Consider the following 21,692-nt stretch of genomic DNA (forward strand, 5'->3'; position numbering starts at 1 on the left):
GGGTCACACAACTAAGCTAGTAAGTGTCTGAGGCTGGATTTGAACTTGGGTCTTCCTGACTCCAGGCTAGACATTCTGTCTACTATAATACCTAGCTCCCTATCCTTTAAAGTTCAACTCAGGCTACCATCTCTATGAAGTTTCCCTGATGCCTTCTGCAAGTAACGACCTCCCTGCTCAGACCTTATATTACAAAAAAGTCCTATCGATTCCACTTCCTGAACCTTTCTTGTTCTTCCTTCCTGTGTTAGAGTTATCTATGTACATGCATGATGAGTGAAAGGACCATTTGTTATCTAAAATGTGTGTATCTCCTAACCCCTCAAGCAATGCTCTGCCTACAATAGGCACTTAATAAATATTTGCTGAATCTCATTGAAACCCAACCCTTATTCTCTTTTGATTCATTTCTCATTAAGGTTCTTCACTTACAACTGGAGAGCCTGGGACTGAATTCAAAGCCAGTCACTGAACGCTTTGTGGAGTCATACAAAGCCATGTGGTCTCTTAACGGTCACAACCTGAGCAAAGTCTTTACAGGCAGCCGGGCACTGGAAGGAAAGGCCAAGGTAAGAAGTGGTCTCAGAGCTCAGCAGGACCATGCTTTTAGTGAGTACAAAGCCTGCAGGGAATACATTGCATGTCTCCTCAGGGCACTTGTTTGTTGGCAGGTCGGGAAACTCAAGGATGGGGCCCGGTCTGTATCTAGAACCATCCAGTCCAATTTCTTTGATGGAGTGAAGCAAGAAGCCATCAAATTGCTGCTGGTTGGTGATGTCTACAAGGACGAGTATGCTGACAAAGGGAGGATGCTTATGGACAGCACAGCCCTCTTAGGTAACCGGTCACTTGCCTTCCTACATATATATGCAGATGGTGACCCAACCTAAGGAAAGTATTTACCTTTGAATTCTTTCCCCAGCATTACTAATGATTGGTCCTGCCCTGTCCCTACCCTCTCATTCAGTTCTCCTTGTGACTAAATGAAATGGTTGGTAAGGGTTAAATCACAACTTAATCCTTACGACAAATGGAGGATAGTAAACAAAACCAACCAAAGATTCCAGATGCAGAATGAGACTGGGCCAATGTGGAAATTTGTTTTGTTTAACTATGCAGATTTGTTACCAGGGTTTTCATTTTCTTTTTAAAAATTTCAAGTTCCAAATTCTCTCCCTCCCCACCCCCCTTAATTGAGAAGGCAAGCAATTCCATATAGGTTATACATGTGTAGTCATGCAAAACATTTCCATATTAGTCCTGTTGTAAAAGAAAACATAGACCAAAATAAAAACCCAAGAAAAATAAAGTAAAATGTATACTTTGATCTGTATTCAGGCTCCATCAGTTCTTTGCAGCTTTACTGTCTTACAAGATTATCTGGGGGCAAGGACAGTTTTATTGACTTGCCCAATTGTATACACAGCCATCTTGTTTCAGAGGCAGGATTTGAACCCATATCTTTTTTTTTTTTGCCATATCTTTTTTTTTTTTAAGGCAATAGGGGTTAAGTGACTTGCCCAGGGTCACACAGCTAGTAAGTGTCAAGTGTTTGGTCTGAGGCTGGATTTGAACTCAGGTCCTCCTGACTTCAGGGCCAGTGCTCTATCCACTACACCACCTAGCTGCCCCATCCAAAGTCAGCTTTGGCATGTTACACCACACTGCTTCCCCTAAAATAAATAAAAGGATATAAGCATGCCTCTAAAATCCTGGATTCTTCTAACTAGGATAATTAATAGCTTCCTGAAGCCCTCTTTATTGCTATTCTCTTAGTTTGGATTCCTTTGTTATATTGCAGAGACTAGAATATCTAATAGGACCTGTCTCTGTTCACGTGTTTTTTTTGGGTTTGGTTTTTGTTTATTTGTTTTTTAAGTTGAATTCTGTAAATGTAACTAATTAGGCATGTTTCCCTGAATCCATTATTTTTTTAAAATTTTTTTTCTTTTTTTCTTTTTCTTTTTTTTTGGCGAAGCAATTGGGGTTAAGTGACTTGTCCAGGGTCAGACAGCTGGTGCGTATCATGTGTCTGAGATCAGATTTGATCTCAGGTCCTCCGGACTCCAAGGCCAGTGCTCTATGCACTGCACCACCTAGCTGCCCCCCTGAATCCATTATTTCATGTGTTAAGATACGGAAGCCCTTTTCCACTCCTGTCCACACGTTAACTGTCAATCTTCACAGAGGATTTACTCAACGATTTGCCAGAGGGCTTTGTCTTGTCCTTTTCGAATTCTGGAAATACCAGAGCATCACGAGAATCCATTCTCAGTTGTCTTTAATGCTCCCTAGGCTGCTTCTACTCATCCCTACAAGTCTTTGATGATGCTTTCTCTTATCCAGCATTAATCAAAAGTATTTGTTAAGTACCGGCTATGGGCCAGGCAGGGTGCTACGCCCTAGGGAAACCAGGACAAAAGCAGGGAGGAGACAATGCATAAAAGGACAACACCAGTGGTGACCTGGGAGGCTAGCTTTCTTGGGAAGTCATGGGGATGGGGAGGAGAGCCAGAGGGGGAGTTGATCAGCAGGCCTTTTTCAGTAGCAATGGCAATGTTGATTTGACTTCTGTTCCAGAGTTGAAAAGCAGATTTAGGGGGTGGGATCTGGGGGGAAGAGGGAAGAGATGGTGACCTAGGGTGGAAGATGAAACATAACTGGAGGTGGAAACAGACTGAATGAATGAATGAGCATTTATTTAGCACTTAATATGTACAAAGTACTGTGCTATGAGCTAGGGATACAATATTGACAATGCTTGCTTTAAAGATACAATACATGATGCTGTACAATGGTCTACATGACACATTCACCAGTCAGGACAGGCCACCAGGCCAGTCGCCGGATGGGAGTTCCAGAGCTGAGAGGGTTAAGTCCCCCAGGGCCTGAACTTTGGTGTGGAGAGTGTTACATCTGGATAGTTGGCAAGGTCTTGTGGCCTATAAGATGGTGGCCATAGGGCTGGAATAGGCCATAAAAGACCTATAATCTGTGTCATTTTATAGATGAAGAAACACATTGAAACCACATGTCCTTGACTGCAGATCCATTGCTCATTCCATCGTGGCATGTTCCCTTTCTCGCAAACGCCCTTGGTAAACAGATTTCATTCATTTAGTGACTATTTGAGTACATGTGAACGGTTAGGCTTTTCATATCCTAAGATCACAAGATGTAGAGTTTCAAAGGAGCTTGAAAATCTTTGATCTCACATGAGGAAACTGAGGTACACGGAGGCTGAATGATTTATTCCATGTCAGATGGAATGTTGGTAGCAGGGCCAGGCTTTAAACTTTCAAACTTATGCCCTGTTCAGGGCATCTCTCTGGTCTGACGACTCTCTGTGACCCCATATGGGGTTTTCTTGGCAAAGGTACTGGAGTGGTTTGCCATTTCCTCCTCCAGCTCTTTGTACAGATGAGGAAACTGAGGCAGACAGGGTGAAGTGACAGCTAGTAAGTGTCTGAGACTGGATTTGAACTCAGTCTTCCTGACTCTAGGCCTGGTACTCTATGCACTATGGCACTACCTAGCTGCCTCTCACAGACTTGGACTAAGAACCAGGATATGTAGGTTCTGGTCCCCACTCTACCACTAACTGATCTGAGTTCAAAGCTTGTCTCCAAAATATACTGTATTTCCCTGGACAGATACTTTCACCTCTCAGTGCCCTAAAGGGACTCTCTCTAAGTTGGGGTGGGGGATGTGTGGAAAGGGTGCTAACCTGCTTTGGTAGAAGGAATTCCCTTTACAAATGAAATCACAGGCCCATTCCCTCTCCCATAATTTGTCTATGCCTCAAAAAAAATGTGATTTATTCATTCTTCCTCTTCTTGCTTCCCCCATCCCCCATCTAACCTCGTTTCCTAGTTTTCCTAGTTTCCTAACTTTGCTTTCAGAAGCCAAGACAATATTTGATTTCTACTCTGGGCACGATACCAGTGCAGTGAAGAAAGTTTTGAAAGCATCTCTAAGTAATTGTGCGTCTGTTGAGGTTTGTTTACTAACAAAGTAGAGATGATTTAATTTCTAGACTAACTCAGTCATAGGAGAAAGAAAATATTGTTGTCTAAAGAAGTTGATCTGTTAAGACTATTTTAAAGCTGGGGTCAAAGGCATGTAGGATATGGGGCAGCGAAAAAAACATTTTTGAAGGGGGATTTTCTCTTGGTGAGACTTTGAGATTTACACTCCTTCCAAAATGTGACTTGTGACCCATATTTTTGTGCTCTTTCTCCTGGTTAACTAAAGATTTCTCACGTTAGCTCTCCTCCATTGCCTTCGTCGTTTTTTGGACCTAGTGGTGAAGGCCAAGACCCAGACCTTTCCTGCTATCTTGCATTCATAATTCCTTAGTATCTGGTGTCATGGTTTCACCATATGCTTAATTTATAATGTCCCCAACAGGATCATGATCTCTTATAAATAAATAGATCACCTTGGAAAGGGCGGAACTCGGTTTTATTTCTCACAAATGGGATGAATGGAAGAGCTATAAGTGCATTCTGGATCCTTTCATCCAACTGAAGGAAATCCTAGGAAGCTGGAAGGGGTCTTAAAAATCATCCAGTGACTAGCTAACTTTTTAATTAATCATCTAGTGACTAGCTAGTTCCTTTATTTTTATAGATCTGTCAGTCAGGAATGGCAACTAGGTGGCATAGTAGATAGAGTGTGGGCCTGGAGTCAGGAAGACTCATCTTCCTGAATTCAAATGTGACCTCAGATACTTACTAGCTGTGTGACCCTGGGCAAGTCACTTAACCCTGTTTGCCTCAGTTTCCTCATCTGTCCAGTGAGCTGGAGAAGGAAATGGCAAACCACTCCACTATCTTTGCCAAGAAAACCCCAAAAGAGCTCATGAAGAGTTCAACACCACTGAATGACAACAGTAAACAAGCCTTTGTTAATTAAGCACCTGCTAACAAGCACTGTGTTAAGTGCTGGGGATGCAAAGAGCCCATATTCCAATAAGGAAGTCAGCAGTGAATAAATATTTATTAAGCTACTACTGTGTGCCAGGCACTGTGCTAAGTGCTGGGGATACAAAGAAAGGCAGAAGTCAGTCCTTGCCCTCGTGGCGCTCACAATTTAATAGGGGAAGCAACATGCAAAAACTGCATAGAAACACGATGTACACGGGATAATTGTTGAACAATGCAAAAAGATAGGCCAGATTTTAAAATCAGACATAGGACTGACTCTAGATTTCTTTAGCTTTGGCTTAGATGATGGAACATGAAAATCATTTAGGTTTTTCAAGGAAGTTCAATTACCATACCCTAAAAGAAAGAAGGGAAAATAAAAGTGAAAGAAAACAAGGGCAGAGAGTGTTTTCAGCCTAGAAATGGTGCCTGCCTCTTCATCCCTTCTCACCGTCTCTTGCCCATTTCCAGTAGCCACCATTGGGATGGCAAACTTCAGCCACCTAACAGCTCAGTTATTAGTTATATGAATGTTCTATCGATCATGTTCAGATATCAGATTTGTCACATACCATTAATCTGTTGGATTGTTTTTTAAAAAAAGCTTTTGAATTTATTATTTTTTCAATTAACAAGCATTTATTTTTCTCCTTCCCCTCCCATACTGGGGGAAAAAAAAGAGAAAAGAAAATGAAAACCCTGGTAACAAATCTGCATAGTTAAACAAAACAAATTTCCACATTGGCCCAGTCTCATTCTGCATCTGGAATCCATCTCTTTTCTATCCAGAGGCGGTTAATGTGCTCCATCATTGGTCCTCTGGTGAAACACATCCTCTCACAATTAAAACAGAGCTTCAGGTTGGAGAACTCTCAAGTGCTGAGGTCATGAATATAAGTGACTTCCTCCTTAACATATTCTCTATCCCTTAAATATTTGGCACAATTGGGAAAAAAGAAAACAAAACTCCTTAAGAAGACTCCTTCACTGAATTCTCTTCAGCCAATTAAGAATATGTTCTCTTCATATACAATATAAGAATTTTGGTATTTGAGGTCCATAAACGCAAGGTGAAGGCTCTATTTGCCAACACTTGCCTGGTCTCGGGGCAGCGTGTAACAGGCCAACGAGGGCTGACTTTGCAGACAAGGACCTAGGTTCAAGTCCCTTCTCTAATAACTGGCTGTGTTACTCTGGGTAAATCAATGAACCTCTCTGTGACCTAGGTAACTCTCTAAGAGTTTAAGTTGCAGAGAATGTGCTGACCTGTATGGATACAGGGAGTTTTTTCAATGGGGGAGCTCCCCTACACCCATGAAATCCCCAGTCTGGTTAAAAAAAAATTACTATGGCTATACCATTTATGTAGCACTTTAAGATTAGTAAAGCTCTTTGAACATATTATCACCTTTAATTCTTATAACAATTCTGTCAGGTGTTTGCTATTATCCCTTTTTTATAGATGAGGAAACTGAGGAACAGAACAGGTCAGTGACTTGCCTAGCCTCACACAGATAGTAAGTATCTGAGGCAGGATTTGTAGCCACGTTATCCTGACTCCAATATCCAGTACAGTGAATGTTAATAAAAGTAGATCATTAATATCTGACCATACTAAGAAAATCCTTCTTAAAAATACACCACAGTTTTGTGTACTAGATGATCTCTTGGGAGGTTTCCAGGAAAGGCACGTGCATACATATATTCCACTTTCATTGAGCCCTGGTGATTTTGCTGGTGGGATCGTTTTCTAGTCCTGAGTTTCTATGACATCAGCTGGAGAAAATTCTTAATGGTACCGTTAAAGTGGAAAAAATATAATAGTCTTTATACTTTCCAAGGTAGCTTCCCCATAATTTTTTATAAAATTCTTTTGTGTAAGCAAACATCAACAAATATGAACATTTCACTATGCAAAAAATCAAAAAGAGGATTGTCTGTGGAACTGAGCACTTTTGTTATATACAGGCTTTTTAGTGCAAATTCAGTTGAACACAGTAGTAACAAAACAGCCCTGTCTGTGGCCCCTTCTGAATATCCCCTCCTCTCTTCCCTATATTTTTAAGATCTTTATTGATGGCTCTTTTTTCTCTTTTCTGATTTTTTTTGTATCAATATAACTACCCATTACATCCCCCTCCCTCCTCACAGGAAGACCTTTCCAGTAACAGATATAGTCAAACAAAGCATATCAATCTACTGGCCACAACTGAAAATGTATGTCTCACTCAGCACCACTAGTCTGTTATCTCTCTTTAAGAGATGGAAGCATGAAAAGTTTCATTATCAGTCTGTGAAGTCATCATGACTGGTCATTGCATTGATCAGAGTTCTGAAGTCTTTCAAAGCTGTTTTCCTTTACATTACCATAGTCATATAAATTGTTCTCCTGGTTCTGGTCTCTTTGTTCTATTCAGCTCATACAAGTCCTTCCAGGATTCTCTTAATTCTGTCCCTTTCATCATTTCTTATAGCCCAGTAATTTTCCATTACATTCACATACATAATTTGTTCATCTCTTCTCCATTTGATCTATGTCCATTTTGGTTCCGGTTCTTTGCTACAGTAGAAAATGCTGCCATAAATATTTTGGTATATTTGGATCCTTTCTTGTCTTTACTCCCTTTGTGGTCGAAGCTTAGTAGTTATATCATGGGGTCAAAGAGTATGCACAGTTTAGGGATTTTTTTTTTTTAATTATGGTTTCAGGTTGTTTTCCTTTCCCACCCTTTTCATAAGAATTGAATTTGGTTGAGGGTAATGCTATGATGACTTGATTTCTCTTTTATATTTTGTGGGTTTTGGATTGCACAAGATCGTTCTTTCCTTGCATATTGTTCACAGTGACTCCAAGGATCTTAAAAGCCATGTCAGAGCGTCAGTTAGAATTCACCAATTTCAAACGGATTCGGATTGCCATGGGAACCTGGAATGTAAATGGAGGAAAACAATTCAGAAGCAACCTTCTCGGCACTGGAGAATTAACTGACTGGCTGCTGGATTCTCCCAAGCTTTCAGGGGCGACTGAATTTCAAGGTAAGAACAGAGTACTGACCTGCCAGTTCCCTTAGTCGGCTGACGTAGCCCCCAGATCTGAGCTTTCTTGACAAGTTACTGCTGCTATAGAGTTTGGGATCTGGCATTTGAACTCTTCAGAATGTTTTAAAAATCTTGTTGTCATCTTAAGTTTCTCTCCTGCTTCCTCTTCTCCTGCCTTTTTTCACCCTCTTGTGCTATAATGGACAAACAGTAAATGTTGCCCTCTCTGGAAATTACCTTATGGTGATGGTTGAGAATTCAAATTAATCAAATTAACCAGATTTTTGCTAAAACAAGCAATAAGTATTTGCATTTCTCCAAAATTAAAATAATTCTAAATTGATAACACAGTTTGTCTTTTTGGTTGTTCCAACGACTTGTGGAAAGATTGAATTAGGAATCAGGGAATTCAAGCTCAGATCCCAGTCTTACTACTTTCTATTTACTTGATCTTGGACAAATCATGTGATGTTTCTGGGCCTCAGTTTCCTCATCTGTAAAATGAGGAAGTTAGACTACATCCAGGGATGTAGTCCAGGGTTTTGGCCTTATTGGTGTTGTGGACCTGCCTTTGGCAATCTGTCAAAGACTGGTGAAGGAACTCTTCTCAAAATAATGTTTTTAAATGCATAAAATAAAATACATAAAGGAAACCAATTTCATTGAAATACAGTTATCAAAATAAAAAAGTTCACAAACCCCAGATTAAAAATCTCTGGACTAAATGATCTCTAACAGCATTTTGCAGCTCTGAACCTATGACTCATTGCCTTGACATGCCAGTCCATAACCTAGAATCCATTTAGGAGTGGAGGAATGCATTTCTCCTTCCTCCCCAAACACCCTCTTACACCTCCCTCCTGAGAGGGTCCATTTTCAATTGCCTTTATAATTCTAGAAGAGGTTAGCAATATTACATTGCTATATTTTCGTGGATCCCATGAACATACTTGCCCTGTGGTTATTTACATTATAGACAGCTGCTTCCTTGGCAGCCTTTCAGGGCTTCATCACCAGCCCCATTCTTGAACTTTTGTACATACACAGTGTAAACCTGTTTCTTTTTTTTTTTCTTTTTTTGCGTGCAAAGGGGGACAGTTTGAGCTGGAAATATATAGGGAGTTGAAGTTACTTGAGTACTATATGTAAGTGGGAGTTTGTATGGGAGTAAATAATGTACCAGTAAATAATTTTGAATGTGTTGGAAAACAGAGCCCTACCAATGAGACTTTAGAACATCAAGTAGACGAAACCAGTTAGATTTTCACCGACAAACTCCCTCCCTAATACAATGAAATACTCTTTATTCTCCTCTAAGGTTATACTAAAATTGTTGCCTTTTATGGAATTGAAATCATTTTGAAGTAAGTAAAATCTCTCCAGTTTTCCTTCTGAAGCCTTGGTTTAAGAAAATGAAAGAAATGTTGGTTACTACTGCCAAGTCACTCTCTAAAGAAGTGGAAACTTTAAGCCAGTTAACTCCGTGACTGACCTGTTGGATGAATAAGCAGTTTAAAAAAAAAAGTATAGTAGGAGATAGTTGAGATCACTCTAGCAGAGATCTCCCCTACACACTTAAGAGTGACGTGGAAGAGGGAGGTGTGTTTTCTGCCAACAGACCAGGAGCCAGCTGCCTGATGTTGGAATGACATGAGCAGGCTGGATAAAGTTCAGTGAATTGCTGAAGGGCTTGTAATTGCCTCTTAATTGCTTTTGGCTCTGGAGAACAAGGATAGGATGGATAAATAAATCCATAGGACCCCCAAATCTCACCATCTGCCCCTTCTTTCCTCCTCCCTTCTATTTCTACCTTCCTTTTTCCTCTCTCCCACAAACCTGAGGTTTGTGAACTTATTATCTTGATAGCTATATTTCAGTGTAATTGGCTTCCTTTTTGTGTTTTTTCTTCTTTTTTCTTTTTCTTCTTTAAAAATTTTTTTTATTAATGCTTTTGGTATTTTTTTTTTCTGTTTTTTAAGCCTCTTTAGATTCACAATGAGTGTAGGGAACATTCTTTCCTAGTGAAGGACTACACTTGGTCTGCCACCTCTTTCTTGTCTTAAGAGAGTTGTCTGGTGTAGAAAAAGTTAAGTGACTTGCCTAGGGTCACACACAGCCGTGTTCAGAGGCAAAACATGAACTCAGGTTTTTCTGACACTGAGGCCAGCAGTATCTATTACATCATCCTGCCTCTCAATATAGAAGCATTGTTGTTCAATTGTGTCCAATTTTTTGTAACCCTATATGGGGTTTTCTTGGCACAGATACTGGAATGGTTTGCCATTTCCTTCTCTAGCTCATTTTAAAGATGAGGAAACTGAGGCAAACAGGGCTAAGTGACTTGTTCAGGGTCACATAGCCACCTAAGTGTCTGAGGCCAGATTTGAATTCTGGAAAATGAGTCTTCTTGACTTCAGGCCCAGCACTCTATCCACTTTGTTACCTAACTGCCCCTTGATAGAGAAGTACAGTAAAGAAAGACAAAATCAACACTTTGACTGTATCTGACAATACATGTATCATTCCACCTCTGTCAACCACTACCTCATTGCTGTGAGCCATACAAACAATAATTCCAATAGAGGTTTTTTGCCCAACCTTCTCAGAAGTAGCAGAATTGACTGATTTTTTTAGTTGCAGCACCTGTCTTTCTCTGTCCACCCTGATCATGTTTATCCTGGACTGTTGCTTTAGTAGAGAGGAAAAGGAGAAAAAATCTTCCAAATTAATCAAATATCTATTAAACACATTTTGTACCTATGTAGGGCTAAGCACTCAAGTAGCCTGAGGCCATGAAAAACCAGAGCCTTTGACACCAAGAGCTAATCGAGTTAGGGAGATAAGATGAATATTAGAAATAATTAAGGAAAAAAACAGGATAAAATAGTAGTTGTGTGATCTTGTTGACTCATCCATAAAAAAAGAGGGGTTTGAATGAGATGGTCTCTAAAGGGGTCAGCTAAGTGGAATACCAGACCTGTGGTCAGGAAATCCTGAGTTCAAATCCAGCCTAAGATACTTACCAGAGTTTTACTAACAAGGGTGTAATGATGTATGTACTGTCAGACATGGCCAATGTATTGAGTGACCTTAGACAAGTCACTTAACCTGTGTTTGTCTCAGTTTCCTCATCTGTAAAATGGGGGCAATAATAGTACCCACCTCCCAGGGTTGTTGTGAGGATCGAATGAAATAATAATTGTAAGATACTTGGCACAGTGGTTGGAATACATTAATCACTTTAAAAATGTTAGCTATTATTGTTATTCTTTCCACTTCTCACACTCTGCAATTCTAAGTAATTTGGGGTTCACAGACCCTGAACTTATTTTTTTTTTCATGTCTTTCTCCCACAACTTCCACTCCCCAGATGACAGCAGCCCAGCTGACATATTTGCAGTGGGATTTGAAGAGATGGTGGAATTGAGTGCAGGAAATATTGTCAATGCTAGGTAGGTAAGAAATTGCTATGGTGGGGTGAGTGGGATTGTGATGTGAGTCATATCAAATGAATCACGTATCTGAAGACACAGACCATGATCAGTGTGTGGGATACTTTAAAAAAATTATTAAAATATTAACATTAAACATTAGTATGACCAACTAAAATTTATTAGTAACTTCACATTTAAATTAATTAATTTTAGTGTATAAGGTATAGTGTTTTAGTCATTCCCTCTTAAATTGCTCATCAGAATTTTTTAGGAACCTATTTAACATATATTTAAGTAATCCTGACTCTGAACTGATAGAATATACCTGGTTAAACTTCCCCCAAACCAAAGTAATTGTCCCTAAAGGGCTGAGGATGAGAAATGCTGTATGTGTTCATATAGGTCATATTACACATGACATGTTGAGGTAGAATTCACTTTAACATCTAGACATCCAGACAAAGTGGGAAACTGGCCCATATAAGTTTACCTTAAGGCAAAATTGGCTGATTGACTTTTCCATTGGGAGAAAAGAAGAGAAAAGGAAGAGTTGACTAAGTTTTTTCATTCAGCAAACATTTATTGAAACCCCCATCCCCATCTGCTTTCTACAAGTTAGCATGCCCAACATGGTGGTAAGGCTAGTATGGGGTGGAGGAAGATATTGAGATGAATAAATATGACAGCTTTCTGGATAGAAGAGGGGTATATTCAGTGGGGGGGGGGGATATGAAAACTAAAGTCAACAGTCAGACAACAAGAATTAATTGATTAAGCATTTACTAAGTTCATCCAAAGTAGATTCAAGAAGTAGCTGGAAGGGAATCTTGGCAGGAAAGCCAGTGACTGGAGAGGGAACCAAGAAAGGCTTCCTGCAGAAGGGGGCGATGTGATGGAAGCCAGGGAAGGCAAGTGGCTGAGGTGAGCTGGAGATGGGGAGTGGAGCCTTGTGGCTCAAGGAGCAGCAAGTTGGCCAGGATATCTGGATAATAGAATGCATGGCAAGGAGCAAAGTGTAAGGCTGGAAAGGTAGGAAGGGGCCTGGTTACCAAGTATTGTGGTGGGCTTTGGGTTTTTTTTTTTTAATTACCATCCCCTGCCTTCAAAAAACTTGACTAATTGGGGAGATAAGCCTTTTGCCTATATAGTTTAATATAAACCATCGTGAGTTCAGTAGGGAAAGAGAAAATAGTGTTTTAGGAACTGGAGGAGCAAGAGCTCTCTTACAGCTAATTAACTATGACGTGATTGTTTTTGTTTTTTTGTTTTGTTTTGTTTTGTTGGGTTTTTTTTGTATTTTCTTTTCTTCTAGCACTACCAATAGAAAAATGTGGGGAGAGCAGCTTCAGAAGGCTATCTCAAGGTCTCATAGGTACATTCTGTTGACTTCTGCCCAGCTCGTAGGCGTCTGCCTTTATATCTTTGTACGCCCTTACCATGTTCCATTTATCAGGTAAGAAAGTGGGTTTACCCACAGAATAACTTTTTTGTATTTAGGAAACAGGAGTTGGCTGCAAATATTTGTACTCTATTTGATGATGGCTTTCCCTATCTTATAGCCTTCACCAGGACTGACTGTTTTTTGATATGGATTTATATAAACCTGATAACTAAAAGATTAGGTTGCATGGTGCTAGATGGGAGAACGAGACTTCTCTTGCTCAGGCAGCTGACCTTGGATTTAGAATGAATTTTAATAAATTTCCATTGATACTTAAAATCATAGCATTAATTTTAGAAAACGAAAGGGATCTTTTGTTGATTTTTTTTTTTTTACTTAGATTCTGTGACCAAGAGAGTTGAGTATCCAAGCAGGAGATGTCAGTTCTTTCATCTTTCTTTAATAGAGTTCAAAGTATGTTTTGCAGCTGGAAAGCTTCTGCACCTGTCATCCATTATTATTTCCTAAAAGTGAAAAATCTTCTAAATTTCTGAAAATAGAAATTTTAGGAAGTTCCTCTTCCTAGCAGACAATACCACCTCCCCACCCCCATAAACTATAACCTCCTTCAGAACAGGGATTATTATCTTTTTATTTTGGCAACCCAAGTGCCAACATATAGTAAGCACACTTAAAGAATCCTTGCTGAATTATTCTAAACAGAAGCATTCATTGTTCTTTTACGTTAGATGAACTCAGCCTTGATTTCATTCAAGGCGTCTACCTAATTTTTGATTGAGTCTTAGCCCCAGGCACATCATTTTCATCTTCTCCAGTCTCTTCTTGGTTAATGTGGTTTATGGCCCCAAAGGGTTGGAACTAAGGATTTTTCTTCCCTAATTAAATATGTTTGTACCTTGTTGAACGCCTCAGTCAGCATCCCTAGAGGACCCTAACGACACAAACCATAGCAGCATTTAAATAGCACACTTATTTCTGAACATCCCCAGCCTGCTCCTCACGCTTCCTAATCCTTTTCCGTGGTAAAGGATTTCAAGAGACTAAACTTTTAATGTTTCCCTGTACCTGGATATCTTGTAGGATGACAATAATTTTTAATGTGACCAAGTTGGCAGATTTAGTGTTCTTATCTGAAAGCAAAGGGTCTTGGTGAGAAAGCACAAAGCACAGATGATTAGTGGCTGTGCATTTTAGAAACATGGCATAAGATCATAGATACCAATGCCCTCAGTGAATAAATAGTCCCTTTGGCCTTAGGCTTGTTGAGTAAGCACACCTGTTCCCCCAGATATCATTGTCAAGTTATCATCTGAGCAATAACTGTGGAGGGACTGACAGTTGAGTTTTTGCTATACCAGGGGCTCTCTCAGTCAATGGCTTTTTCCATTAAAATGTTAAAAGTTAACATACTTGAAATAGCATAGATTTGCCCACTTTCTCTCATGCTCAGGTTACCGAAAACAAGAATCCTCACTCAACAAAGGCTGGTTTGAAACCACCTCTGGAGACCTTTGCAAGTAGCCATCATTTTCCTAATTCTCCAAATATACCATATTTTTAGATAGACACTCCTCAGTATTTTATAGTCATGGCCACCTCTGGGTCACAATAATGCTATTCAGATTGAGTGTTCCCAGCAGTATGAATTCATATTTTTCTGGGGGCAGAAAAGAGTGGGATCGGACAATAAAAAGCAGGTACAAAGCAAGGATGAATGACTTCTTAGCTTCCTCATTTTTATGAAATACCTTTTGTGACATGGGGCTTGGTTCAAAGTAAGCCTCATATGAAGATATCTGAAATCCTACTGTCCCAAAGGTTACTTTATCATTTCCACATGGAAACCAGTCATCTGGTGAAAGAAAGGTCATTTCTTTATAATAGGATAATGCAAATGGAAAGTCTTCACAAGGGTATAGTAAAGTATTGCTTGGTTACTGAGGATGTAATTGGGAAAGTGGTACAAAGGAATTTTTGCATGCTCTCTTTATAATAAATTGCCTGTGCCAAGAAGGTGGTTTGGGTTTTCCTTCCTGGGTATAGAGAAATCAAACTAACTTTTTCCTTGCTTTTCTTGGGTCCCAGGGATGTAGCAATTGACACGGTGAAGACCGGCATGGGAGGAAAAGCTGGGAACAAAGGCGCTGTTGGCATCCGATTTCAGTTCCACAGCACTAGCTTCTGTTTTATTTGTAGTCATTTGACTGCTGGACAGTCACAGGTGAAAGAGAGGAATGAAGACTATAAGGAGATTACACAGAAGCTCAGTTTCCCCATGGTGAGAAATTCCATGTCTAAGAAATTGGAATTTGATGAACAAAGCCTTGAAACTAGCATGGAGTGTCTGGTGGAGTGTGGTAATAGTGGTGGTGGTAGGGGAGGGAGTGGCATGCATTTTATGTGACTTTCCTATCATTTCTGTCCGCTCAGCTCCTTCTGTCTTTGTACCTTTGTCCTTTGTACATGTCCATCCTTTGTATATCTCTGTCTTTTTGTAAATTTTTTCATGCATCATTTCTGTTTTACTTATCGAAAGATAAAATGCTGGGATGGGAAGAAATATTGCCAAAATATATCAGTGGTTTGTGCTGATATTTTGGGCAACTTAGCAAAGAACGCTTGAGTCTAATTTTAATAAAGTACAATTTTCCCCAAGCTTCAAAATTTTTATGTGTGTTATGATGCATCTCAGCATCTATTAGTATGGCTGCTATTCCTGTGGAGCTCAGATAGGAACACCCACTATAAAAGTTGATTGAATTCATGTTTAAGAATCCTCTCACCCCATAGAGAAGTCCCTAATGAGGAGACAACTGTGGGAAGCTGCACATAACACGCACAATGTTGCCCTCTAGTGATGGTATGGAGGTCCATGGTGGTTTCCTAAGGAAGCAAGGATATTTTGCTATTTGAGTTGGGATTGTACTTTTTCTTTCCCTTATAAGAATCCTGGATGGTTCCCAGTAGGGTTGGGTTTTGCACTTATCCATCCACATATTTTTCCGATGGTTCTTGCGACCAAATAACATGGATGAAATTGAATCATGTTCATGGTGAGCCCCGGACAGTGACTTTATTGACCCCATCTGTACTCTAACAGGGATGTATGTTGCATCTAAAATATCAGTGCCAAAATTTCTCTTCATTATTTTATGCCATGACTTTTGTTGTATTGACTGCATTAGAAAAGGAAAAATACAAGTTAATTTATGATATAGTTTGGCATGTGCTTTGTGCTTTCATCATAGTGTTGTTTTTTTTTTTATAAATGCATGATTTTATTTCTTGCTGGGCTTTTTTTTTTTAAAAAAACAAAACAAAACAACAAACCAACATCTTTAATGGCCCATCTTAAATCCTAAGGTGTCAGATTTTTAAAAATTCTTTTAAAAAAAAGCATTTGGTTTACTTATAGTTGTGTAGTTACATTTAATATATACATATAGTATAGTTATTTATAGTTGTATATATACGTATACTATATATATAATATAGTGTGTATGTGTGTATATAGATGGATAGCAATTGTTAATGGCACGTGTAAATATATATATATATGTATATATATGTGTATATATATATATAAAACTAGCATTTATGTAGTACTTGAAATGTTTGTGAATTTCTTTATTTATTTTGTCTCATTTGCTCCTCACAACAACCCTGTGAAGTAGGTGCTGTTATTATCCTCATTTTATAGATGAGGAAACTGAGGCTGAAGAGGTTAAGTGACTTTCTCAGAGTCACATAGCTACTAAATGATTGAGGTAGAATTTAAACTCAAGTCTTCCTTACTTTCAAGTTCTGCACTCTATCCACTGAACAACCTAGCCTTCCCCCAAAGGAGCTATGGCATAGTATCCCCTCTTAATGGAATAAATGTGTGTATCTATATAGGTAGATATAGTATGTGTAACTATGTATCTAGCTACATATAGTTATATAACAAATACAGTTTTATATACATACAAAGCTTATTTTTGTTATATAACTATGTATAGTTACAAGTAATTATATAGTTTATACACACACGCACACACACACACATACATCTCATATAGTTTATATTTGTACTGCCTAACTTGACTATATTTTTTAAAAAACTAAGGTTGGGATTCCCCTGGAGAGAGGATGCAGAGGATCACAGAGAATAGACCTACAGAGCCTTAAATCACTGTTTTTAGGTGATGTGGGTGTACACTCGAGAATAACTATTAGCTTATTTTTATTTGGGGGTGAGGACGGGATGGGGCTTGGTGGTAGGGATGGGATAACAATGCTGTTCGTTCAGCTAATACACTGTTTGGATTGAGAAAATTTATAGTGGCAAAAGTAAAGAGCCACATGACCTTACTTGGTGCCCGGATGGACTTAGGAACCCCTTAAAATAACTCTACAGACTACAGTTTAGAAGCCACCATTCTAGAGGGTCAAGGGATTTGATCCAACAAGCATCTGTGGCATAGTTTGTGCAGAGCACTGTGCAAAATGGCGCAAGAGAGAGAAAGTTTAGATAAAGACTGGTCTTGGCCCATTGCTGTCTAAGCTCCATTAGATTGTCTGCCTGTCTGCTGGGGGGAACTGTGTCCGTAGAGGAATATGCCATACGGGTAATGATGACACCAATGCTTAGGAACCAAGTGGCATCACGAGGAAGTTTGTAACAATTTCCTTAAACCTCAAGTAATGTTAAGTGCTTGGGTTAACCTGCCATGTTAGAATGTAAAGCATATTATTAAAGTAGAGGACAACACAGGACAACAACAGAATTCAAACTCAGATTGCCCTCATTCCATATTCAGTGCTCCATCCACAAAGACAGGCTGCCTCCTCTAAAGAAGCATTGTCAATGTTGTTCAGTCATTTGAGTCCTGTCTAATTCTTTGTGACCCCATTTGGGGTTTTCTTGGCAAAGATATTGGAATGGTTTGCAATTTCCTTCTCCAGCTTATTTTATACATGAGGAAACTGTGTGCCCAGGGTCACACAGCTAGAAGGCGTCTGAGGCTGGATTTGAACTTACATCCTCCTGACTCCAGGCCTAGTGCTCTATCCATTATACTATCTAGCTGCCCTTCCTTTGCAATTTATTTAGCCATTCCCCTATTGTTGATCCCTTAAGTTACTTCCAGTTTTTGCAGTTACAAATAGGGGCTGCTTTGTAAATCTTTCAGCTGATACTGCATATTGATCACTCTCCTAAAAAACTCAGCAAGTTTGCAATTCTCCCATCAATGAATGAGTGTACCCGTTTCTCCACAACTCTGCCAGCATGTAATTTCATTGTTTCTTTATATTTTTGCTAATTTGATGGCTATGAAATAATACCTCAAAGTTTAATTTGTATCTTTTTTAATTTTGCCAAGGTTGAACTTCTTAAAAAGTGCTTATTAATCATTTGTCTTTCTTTTAAAAATTGCTGTAGATATACTTTCCATTTGCAATTGAAATCCATTTCCAAACCACTTGATAATAACTAGTACAAAATAGAGCATTTAGTTGAAAATGTCTAAGAAGGAAGTTTAGGTTTTGAAGTAGTAACGTTTTTATTTTTGTTTGTTTTTAAAGAGACTGATTCTATGTGCCATTTCGGTTGAGCAATTTTATAATATGATCCTGCATCTGTCTTCCTTTCAGTATCAACCTCTATTAAAATAAGCTTTTCTTAATAGTTTGTTTTTCTTGTTTGTTTTCACACAACCAGGGAAGAAGTGTCTTTTCTCATGACTATGTATTCTGGTGTGGGGATTTCAATTACCGAATTGATCTTACTTATGAAGAAGTCTTCTATTTTGTTAAGCGACAAGACTGGAAGAAACTTCTAGAATTTGATCAACTACAACTACAGAAATCCAGTGGAAAAGTAAGTCACTTTTGGGGTAGCTGCTTTATTTTGGAACACTCATTCTTGAAACCTGGCTTGGACTGGCTCATTGCAATGAGTAATCAGATAGGAAATTGCATAATGCTGTCTTTAGAATCTGAAAAACTAAGCTCAGATCCTGCATTTGTCTCTTATTATCTCTGTGATATCAAGCCAACAAGGATTTAAGCTCTGGTAATACAAATAGGATAGTTCCTGCCCTCAAGGAGCTTACATTCTAATGGTGGAAGACTACTTATAAAAGAGAATTGAAAGGGGGGTGAGGGTAGAAAGAGACGAAGGTACGTGTTCCTGAACTTTGTAGAATAAGTCCTTAAGAGGGACCGTGGAATCTGAGGGATAGACTTCAAGCGAGGAGGTTGCTTTTGGAGTGCAGGTTCAGGTGTAGAGTGAGCCTCCAGAGTGAAGAGGATTCTGAGGCATTATAGAGAAAGACCAGGACAGTGAAGAATATAGCCTGGGGAGAAATGAAGGAATGTGATGTTGGACTATTTGAATTTCAGCTTCCTCGTTTTTGAAATGGAGGTTAGACTAGATGATGACTCTTCTAGCCCTAAATCCTATGATCCTAAGTATTTCTAATCATGTAGAGAGTATATATGGGGAGCTGGGTTGCACAATGGTTAGAGCTCCAGGCCTGGAGTCAGGAAGACTCATCTTCCTGAGTTCAAATCCAGCTTAGACATTGACTAGTTGTGTGACCTTGGACAAGTCACTTAACCCTGCTTGCCTCGGTTTCTTATCTGTAAAAAATGAGCTGGAGAAGGAAATGGTAAAACCCTTCAGTATCTTTGCCAAGAAAACCCCAAATAGGGTCAGGAAGAGTCCGACACAACTAAAAATGATGGAACTACAAAAAAGAGTATATATAATATGTGTGTTTATGTATACACACATATACTCACACAAATACATGTTCTTCCCCTACCCTGCCTCTTCTTGCCTAAGTGTAATATGACTCATAGGCAAAAAAATGTGTTCATTTCCAGATCAAAAAGAATAGTTTCATATGATAGGATACATTTTGGAGAACTTTGAAAAAGGGTTGACAATTACACTAATATAAAGTTAACCCTGACTCCAGCTAAGCAGGGAAATTTTTGCCCAAGTGGAAACTAGCTTTGGCTGCCAATAAAATAAAGTTCATAATGCTTACAAGTCTCAATAACAGTCACAGCATGGGATTTTGTTCTACTTTATTAAAATCAGTTGTAACTATCAGAATGACCTTAAATGATTTTCCATACTTGGGCGGAGACTGTTGGGCTAAGAATGCATCTGCACAAGGGTCATAAAATAGACAGTGTGCTTTGGGGAGCCTTGATTAAGGTTGTCATCTGTATGTATGTGTAGAGGCTGAATACATTCATAAATAAGACTTTATGTACATTCATAATGCATTAAACACAGGGGATATTTTATTGATGGGATGGTCTGTTTCCACTCCTAGGACTTAAAATGCTGAATTATAGTTCTAACAGTTTTCAAAATACATTTGCCTGGAGATTTGACTCAGAGGAATCAATGTGGCATGATGGAAAGAATGCTACATTGGGAGTCAGAAGACCAAAATTTGAATCATGGCTCTACCATTTTACTACTAAGTCAGTTAATGTCTCTGGACTTTACTTTTTGCATCTGCAAAATGAAGGGGTTACAGTAGGAGACCTTAAGGTTCCTTTCTATCTCTCAATCTATAATCCTATGATAATTTGAATCTCTTCCTGTTTCCTGACTTACACAATTGTATACATTTCCCTTCAAGGGATCCTTAAATCATGAATATCAGTAAGAGAAATTCTATAACTATTCTGAATTATGTAGGGGCTGTTAATTCTGTTTCATGCAGTACCCTTCTTCTTTTCAACCTTTCAATATATATATTAGTCTTCATTGAAGCAGCTAAATTGCATTGTGGATAGAGTGCCAGACTTGGAGTTTGAATCTGGCCTCAGATATTTGCCTTCTATATGACCTTCAGTCTCTGTTTCCTTATCTGTAAAGCAGGGAGGATCAAAAGAGATAGTATATGTAAAATGTTTTGCAAATCTTAAAATGCTGTGTGTTAGCCTTTATTATTGTTGTTGTTCTGGAAGAATAGGCTAAAGCAGGAAGCACCTGATAATGGCCCCCAATAAATATTTTTCAAAAGGAAGACTGACTTTCTTGACTCTAATGAGATAGGGGTTTCTCTGAGATTTTCTCCTATGTTGTCTTTGTGTCGACCAGCAGCACTAATATGGAAAAGCTGTATGTGTAAAGAAATTCACCCCAAAGGTACTACCCTATGATACTTTTTACTTTCCCATTTCCGTGTCAGGTAAACTCTGAAAGTCAGAATGTCCCCTAGGCATCTCTCGCCACATCCCAAGCATTGATGTTGTTACTAGAAATTTTGTGTTGAAGAGAGGCAAAGAAGTAGAGAATAGGATCATAGGACCATGAATTTAGAGCTGGAAAGGATCTTAGAGATCTGTCTGATATCTTCATTTTGCAGATGAGGAAACTGAGGTACAGAAACGTTCAGTGACTTGCCCAAGGTTACCTTGGTAGAAAGTGGCAGGGCTGGGATTCAAACCCACATGTCCTGATTTCAAAAGCAGCACTCCTACTGTGTCATATTGCCTACTCGCTTTAATTATGGATTTCTGTTTATTAAGATGGTCAACCCAGTGGCCAACACGCTTTGCTTTTGTATTTTTTCTAAAGCCCTCATTCCCAGTTTCAAAATTGTTTTAGGCACTTATAAATATAGGATTAAGATTGTGTTAAGATGGGGCAGCTAGGTGGCGCAGTGGATAGAGCACCGGCACAGAAGTCATGAGGACCTGAGTTCAAATCCGGCCTCAGACCAAACACTTGACACGTACTAGCTGTGTGACCGTGGGCAAGTCACTTAACCCCAACTGCTTTACAAAAAAAAATAAAAATAAAAAAATAAAAGCAAAAAAAAAAAAGATTGTGTTAAGATGTATTCACATATAGTATTTTGGTAATGCATATTT

At 39.0% G+C, this 21,692-nt stretch overlaps 1 protein-coding gene across 3 annotated transcripts in view; it reads left to right on the plus strand.

The window, feature by feature from the left end:
* LOC114031517 (synaptojanin-2) overlaps positions 1-21,692 on the plus strand; it is a 143,526-nt gene that overhangs the window by 96,931 nt on the left and 24,903 nt on the right. For all 3 annotated transcript variants that reach the window (XM_027846632.1, XM_027846633.1, XM_027846634.1), the window contains 7 exons: positions 420-569; positions 672-837; positions 7,773-7,964; positions 11,338-11,419; positions 12,714-12,854; positions 14,889-15,081; positions 18,508-18,666. In XM_027846632.1, coding sequence (XP_027702433.1) covers positions 420-569; positions 672-837; positions 7,773-7,964; positions 11,338-11,419; positions 12,714-12,854; positions 14,889-15,081; positions 18,508-18,666 — 1,083 coding nt within the window. The remainder of the gene's footprint in view (positions 1-419; positions 570-671; positions 838-7,772; positions 7,965-11,337; positions 11,420-12,713; positions 12,855-14,888; positions 15,082-18,507; positions 18,667-21,692) is intronic.

This window comes from Vombatus ursinus, unplaced genomic scaffold, assembly GCF_900497805.2.
Source record: "Vombatus ursinus unplaced genomic scaffold, bare-nosed wombat genome assembly UNPS02015175.1, whole genome shotgun sequence".
Classification (NCBI taxonomy): domain Eukaryota; kingdom Metazoa; phylum Chordata; class Mammalia; order Diprotodontia; family Vombatidae; genus Vombatus; species Vombatus ursinus.